The 7368-nt window shown below is 34.3% G+C and overlaps 1 protein-coding gene across 1 annotated transcript; it reads left to right on the top strand.

The window, feature by feature from the left end:
• Positions 1–1243: 1243 nt before the first annotated feature.
• On the top strand, positions 1244–5148 carry LOC106779862 (ACT domain-containing protein ACR4). Its single transcript, XM_014668072.2, has 8 exons — positions 1244–1492; positions 2301–2385; positions 2516–2561; positions 2713–2827; positions 2933–3000; positions 3087–3677; positions 3807–3911; positions 4539–5148. The coding sequence occupies exons 1-8, from the start codon at positions 1366–1368 to the stop codon at positions 4878–4880; spliced, it is 1479 nt and encodes a 492-aa protein (XP_014523558.1). The 5' UTR covers positions 1244–1365; the 3' UTR covers positions 4881–5148.
• The last annotated feature ends 2220 nt before the right edge of the window (positions 5149–7368 follow it).

Genomic DNA, 7368 nt, shown 5'->3' with positions numbered 1-7368 from the left:
GAAGATGCATTAAATGCACTCCATATAGCATGAAACGCACTCGATGTAATATTAAACACACTCCATGTAGCATTAAACATCTATATTTTCTTTAAGCAACATCCTAATAGTTAACTTGATTTATTATATAGCCTTTCTAGTAATAAAAGACATGTCAAGATGCATGCTGGCATATAAAAAGTTTAGCATGTTTTTTTAAGAAATATTTGATGTTGACGAGAGTTTTATGAGATCTTCCTAATAAACGTCAAGATAAATATATTTTATACCATACCATAATATGTTAATAAAAGGTTTTATAAATCTTATTGAGACTTTGTTTATAAATTATTTTTGGTCTCTTAAATAATATAAAACTTTGAGATATACTAACATATCCTAAGTGAAATTTGATGTGACCTAACTCTTATTTTCTCAAAAAATAATATCTTTATTTTAACTTCAAATTTTCAATAAAATAAATTATTAATAATATCAATAATAAAATCAAGATAACATGAGTTTCATATTATCCTTAACTAAAAGTTTGTCATTAAATTAAAAAAAAATATATAAATCATCATTAATATAGTATTTGAGTGATACTAAATTTTTTAATATACATGAAATACTTTAAAAATAAGTTACTTTAATTCATAATTGATTAATTATGTAAAGGATTGCATTAATAATACACGAATTATTCTATTCTAAGTAACGTCATGAAATAGATTTTTTTTTATAGTTTTGGACAACCTATTTCAAATATTTATTTTACAAAACAATTTTAAGAAATTAGAACTCAACTCAATCAAACAGTTAAACTAAATCCACTATTTATTCATTCATTCGCGTCACACATGTTCATTCAACCTTACGTGCACTCTAGCAGGACCCCCTAAAAAAAACCCGCCTTGCTAACATGCACCGGGGCTCTTTTCCTTCCCCTCTACCCTTTTTGGCTAAATAATATAAAATTAAAAATAGCGACACATAATACTGTTTTCCAATAGTAACAGAAACGGGTAAGAGAAAGAGAGAGAAGGTGACAGACAGAGAGAAAGAAAAAAAAAAAAAAAAAAAAGGAAAGAGAGTTTGCGATTTTTTTGGGTACTTTTCGGAATTGCAGGTTTTGGAGCATCGTGTCGGGGAGGTTCTGATTTTATTAGAGGGGTCTTTTTTTTTCATTTTTCTGTTAATAATTTTTTATATTGAAAAAAAAACTATTATTTTACTGTTATGACAATTTATAATTACTTAAATTACTTTTTCTTTCCAAAGTTATAGAGAGAAGATTGAAGGTGCGGGTGTGAGATCCCTGTGGGGTGTTCATATTATTATATTCATATAAACACGCTCATATTTTTTCGTATTATTATTATATATATGTACTGTTTGTTGCTTCGTAGCAACAACACATCCGCAGAGCCACTTTGTTTGCAAGAGAGAGAATCTACGAAAATTTTGGTGTGGTGTTGTGTGGCAGATCACGAATCCTCAGAAACTCCAATGGGTAGGTCGTGTTCGTGGTGTTTTTTTTTTTCTTTTTTTTTTTTGCTTTTGATTTGTTATGGGTTTCTCGTGCTTTGTTCTTGGAATCTTGTTTCTTTGTTTTGGGCATTCTGAAGTTTTGTTCTTTTTTTGTTTTTGTTTCCCTCCCTTTTTTGCTTTCTGGGTTTTGTGAATCTCTATGTTTGTTTTGGGGGAGAGGAATTGTGTCTGCAATTGGGTAGCAAGATATGTTGTGTACAATTCTGTGTTTTCTGTTTTGTTGTGAAATTTGAAGGCTTTCGCTCTGAGTAACCAATTAGTTGAACTCTGTTGATTTGGGGCGATTTTTTACTTCTTCTTCTTCTTCTTTGTTTCCATAATCTACGAGCTTTCTCTCTCTCTCTCTCTGACTATGAGGTGTGTGTGGTGGATTATTGTTCACATGGTTTCATTGTCCTAATGGGTTCTGTTTTGTGATTCCTTCTTTTAGCATATTAACAGCTAATCATACAGCACGAGGCTTATTCGTACCAAACGACTTTTTTGGGTTCTGGTTTTCTTCATTGCTCGGTTATTCTTTTGTGTTTATTCATCTCTTTACCACTGGCCACTCTCTTTTACCCACCTCAGCCTCTTGTCCCCAGCTCTTATACTCTCTCTCTCTCACACACACTGTGCTGTGTTTTAGTATTTTGCAAAGAGGTTTTTTCCATCATTGTCTTCTCTCTCTCTGTATATATTTATTGGTCTTGCTTTTGATTCTCATTGGCTATGGGGGTTCTGTTATTGCCATGTTTCGTCCTCTGATTGGTTTGTTTTCTCTCTCATAGCTTTTATGTCGGAGGTCAACATGAGCTTCTCTCACTACATGGATGATGAATACGAGAAACTCTTCCGGAGAATGAACCCCCCCAGGTACCAATTTTCACTTCCCATTTGATGAAAGAAAATAAGTCTTCGACTTTGGAAAACAAAGGGAAAAGGATAGAGAATTTAAATGATTCCGTCCTCACATATTTGTCCACATGTTGTCTTGTCTTGTCAGGGTTGTAATCGATAATGAATCCTGCAAGAATGCCACTGTTATACGGGTATGCCTATGCCTATTTCTCCTTTTTAAATGTTTTCTAGTTCCTTCTTCCCTTTCTGGACTGCAATTCATGCTTCTATGATTGAAGAACTTTTGCCTGGTTTGATAACACTTTATTTGATTGGTTGTTGAGAGTGAATTTAATTTTGCAGGTTGATAGTGCAAACAAGCATGGAATACTTCTTGAAGTTGTACAGATCCTCACTGATCTAAACCTCATCATAACCAAGGCTTACATATCTTCTGATGGTGGATGGTTCATGGATGGTAATTATTTTCTTTGATATTAATTAATTTCTATTACAAATACATTGTTAATCATAAGTTCTGGATGGGTGTTGAAAAATCGAGTAATTTATTTTATTGTACCAGTTTTTAATGTTACTGGACAAGATGGAAACAAGGTTACTGACGAGGCCATTTTGGATTACATTAGAAAGGTGGGTGTCTCATTTGGTGAACTTTATCTTCTCTGCCTTTATCAAACAATCACTGACCATGTGTTTGGTGGCATTTATGTTTTTAGTCTCTCGGTCCCGAATCTTGTGTGACTTCTCCCATTAGATCTGTTGGGGTTGAGCAAACAATGGACCACACAGCAATTGAGCTTATGGGAAGTGATAGGCCAGGATTGCTTTCAGAAGTCAGTGCTGTTTTGACCAACCTCAAGTGCAATATAGTGAATGCAGAGGTGTGGACTCACAACACCAGGGCAGCCGCTGTAATGCACGTGACAGATGAAGAAACCGGATCAGCTATCACTGACCCTAAGAGGCTCTCTATGATCAAGGAACTTCTATGCAATGTGCTTGGTGGTGGCAACAAGAAGAGGGGAGCTAAAACTGTTGTGACAGATGAAGTCACACACACTGAGAGAAGGCTTCACCAAATGATGTTTGCTGATAGGGATTATGAACGAGATAATGATGATGGCTTTGATGAGAAGCAAAGACCAAATGTGAATGTTGTGAATTGGTCTGACAATGATTATTCAGTAGTAACTATTCAGAGTAAGGACAGGCCAAAGCTTCTCTTCGACATAGTTTGTACTTTGACAGACATGGAGTATGTGGTTTTTCATGCAAATATCGATGCTGAGGGGCCGGAAGCATATCAGGTATATCAGATTTACCACTTTGTTCTGAACGTACACACATGGACACGACGTGAGATTCCATTTGTTGCTTGGTGCTAGATGTTGGTCTTTTAAGAACATTAGCTAAATATTTTACGGTTGCTTGTTCAGGAATATTACATCAAGCATATTGACGGGTCCCCTGTGAAATCAGATGCAGAAAGACAAAGAGTTATACAATGTCTTGCAGCTGCAATTGAGAGAAGAGTTTCTGACGTGAGTAGCTTAATGTTACTGAAGTTGAGCTTTCTTGATTTATATTTCCTCACGTAATTCCTACAGCCATGTTCTTCATTGTTGGGCTTGCCTGTGAGGCCTTATTTTGTCTGTGCTGTGATTTATTCTTAACCTTCTCCCAAACTTCAAGCTGAACTGTGACCCTTGTATTTTTTATATCATGTGATTAGTAGTGGTCCAAGATTAGTTGAAATGCAGTTGGTGGACTTTGACTACAGTTGTTATGTCCCACAACCAAATTGATTTTCTTATTGGGGTTGAAATAGACTTGTTCAACTAGATTTCTTTTTCGTTTGGTTATTAAGTATGCTAATTTGAGTATTTGTCACATTATTCTTGGCTCTGCAAGAACCTAAGTAAAATTTCAGGAAACAAACAGTACCCTTTCATATTTTTATATTATTGATTAGTATCCTTTACTCTATAATTCTCCTTAATCTTCATTCTTTGTCATGAAATCATCTGGACCGCAAAATGTCTGTTCTTATATACTCTAGACAATTGCCAGTTAGGTATTATTGGTTTGTTTCTCCATCTACCTACTGTTTTGTTGGTCTCCTATTATTTTATATGACTATTAATTTGTTATTTTTGATCCTGATTCAGGGTTTGAAGCTAGAACTCTGCACCACCGACAGAGTTGGACTTCTATCTGATGTCACGCGTATCTTCAGAGAGAATAGCCTCACAGTTACAAGGGCAGAAGTGTCCACAAAAGGAGGCAAAGCTGTTAACACTTTCTATGTTCGCGGGGCATCTGGTTTCCCTGTTGATTTGAAGACCATAGAATCCATTAGGCAAACAATAGGAAACACAATCCTTAAAGTAAAGGGTAGCCCTTCAGAGATGAAATCTGTTCCTCAGGATTCTCCCTCCAGATCCCTGTTTAGTGGTCTTTTCAAGTCCAGATCTTTTGTGAACTTTGGCTTGGTTAAGTCTTATTCTTGAGAAAGCCATCACACATGCGCCCATCTTTTCTTGTACAGTGAAAGAGGTGAAAGATGCAAAGGGCTTACTAGGAAGTGTGACACGACTTTAGTTTAGTGAAGTAGGAACACCATCATATCACACGCTAGAGAAAATGGCTTGTAAATTCTCTACCCCTTCTTCTCCTTTATGTTTTTCCACTGTGGAATCCAATCACTTGGTTCTGTAACCTTGAAACAATTAGTTTCAAGCACATCATTTGTATATATTCATTCATTTTCTAGCACCACCATCTCTCTTACTTTTCTCTGCTTTCTATTTCTTCCATCTCACTGTGCCTGCTTAAGATTGTTTGGTTCCTAATAATATGGTTCCTTTAGTTAAAGTTTGATAAAATATCATTTAAACTTTTTTGCAACAACAAATTACTGGTGTGAGCAAGTAACTTTTGAGTCAGAAATTTTCGTCATAAACAAAATTATTCTTCAAATCTTTGCTCACAAGCCAAGGTTGTAGGAGAATCATACCTCCACATCATTGGCTGCTGCGATGGGTCTAATCTCTCTGATAATCTCAGCCATAATATTTTTCTGCAAGTTTTGATTAAAATAATTTGAAATATCAGCATCATCCTTTAAACCCTTTGGTCCTATTTGATGTGGAAGATTGGGTTTGACGCAAATCCTTGAAAGGTTATGATACAATTAGAACATAAAAAACAATGAAAAAGGACATGACATGGGAAATTACAGTGAAACACGCCTTGACTTGCGTCAGAAATGAGCAAAGTTGGATATGGCATATATGTCCTTCCATTATACATAGCAAGGACCTATAGCTATGTTCTCATTCCATGTCTTATTAGACAGGAAATTCAATGGCGGCTAAGTTTGTGCATAGTGTTGGCTACCAAATTTAAATGCCAATTTATTTTTCATCGCTGTCTGATTAAGACTTGCACTACTATGGGTTGGGTTAGGCTTAGCAAAAAATACGTATCTTTTGTGACGTTCAACTTGTTCCCTCAATTATCATACAAACTCACTATAATGGTCAATCCAATTAGCCAGGATTAGGATTTAGAAATCAAAAAGTTTGTGCTGCTTTAATAATAAGCTATTTTTGTCGTCATCAAGAACTTTCCCACCATGCTATTTGCTCCATTTGAAATGGTCCACTACAAAACACTTCTTGCCCAATCCACACCCATTTGAATATTCCTTTTGACCAAACAGTGTCTCATACTAGTGCTTTGGCCTTTCAAAAGAAGCAAAGGAAAGGAAGAAAAAGCAAATAAAACAAACACATTTTCTTTTCTCTCTTCTCTCTTTCGTTTTTCTTATTTTATTATTTATTTTTGCTCCCAAACACTGTCACCGCCACATCGTTATCCGAAGAGAGGCAACAGTTACATGGGGTGTTGCCACGTGGCATTTTGCTCAATTAGAATGCTACCTAAGGTAACCAACATAGATAAGCTTCAAATAAAGTAAGACCAGAAACAGTTCTATTATAAAGATAATCAATTTGTGCATCTTTTAGTAGATTATTACCGTTTTTTACATTGTTCCAAGTACTTTAACATGTTGTTTTCTTTTATGAGAAATATTAGGCAGTTTAAGCTAAAGTGTAAAGAATTTTTCAAACAGTGTCAAGAATTACTTATTGGAATAAATGTATATCGGATGTTACAACGTATTTAAATTGAAATTCGAGCCTATTCTAAATATTCAAGGATTGAGTTGGGAAGAGTTATGGTGACGAAGACAACGAAGAAGATACAGAAAAAGATATCAACGTGTCCTTTTTTTATATTGTCTAGTCAATAATTCAGACTGTGTCACGTCATTAAAAATTGTACAGTCAGCATGTCATCTTGCAAGAATGTTAACACCGTCCACAACAATTAACGGCAAGGACTTTATTGACTCAATTTTATCAAAACTAAGATCTAATTGAACACTTTCAGAATACGAGGACCCAATTAATACAAATCCACATAAATAAAGACCTCCGAATACATTAACCTAAATATAACTATAAATCTATTAAATTAGAATTGTATACATTAAAACCATTTAAACAATATAAATCAAAAAAAGTTTTTTATTTCTTTTTTTAGAAACATGCTTATAAAATTAAAATAGATTCAATGAGATTTTACAATTGAATACGATATTTGATAAGTGAAATTTAATTTTGTATCGTAGTGTTTCACAATTTTTTTTATTTATCATCATAGTGATTTGTTTAGCAAAATTTTCAAATAATCTCATTTCAACCTTCTCTTAAATATGCTAAACCACCAAATAGTTTATGTAGAAAAATCTAGATTTCAAAGTTGTGAAAAGAATACACATATTCCAATTCAACCTTCACAATAATAATGATCATATATTAATTTCACATTCCTAACAAATAGAGATGAGGAAAATATCCTACTGATAAAATTCGCCACAAATAAATAATATTCGTAAATATTTATTACTTGATGACAGAGAATAGCGGA

Source organism: Vigna radiata, unplaced genomic scaffold (assembly GCF_000741045.1).
Source record: "Vigna radiata var. radiata cultivar VC1973A unplaced genomic scaffold, Vradiata_ver6 scaffold_169, whole genome shotgun sequence".
Classification (NCBI taxonomy): Eukaryota; Viridiplantae; Streptophyta; class Magnoliopsida; order Fabales; family Fabaceae; genus Vigna; species Vigna radiata.
Note: the sequence above shows the minus strand (reverse complement) of the source record. Positions and strands in the feature narration are given on the sequence as shown.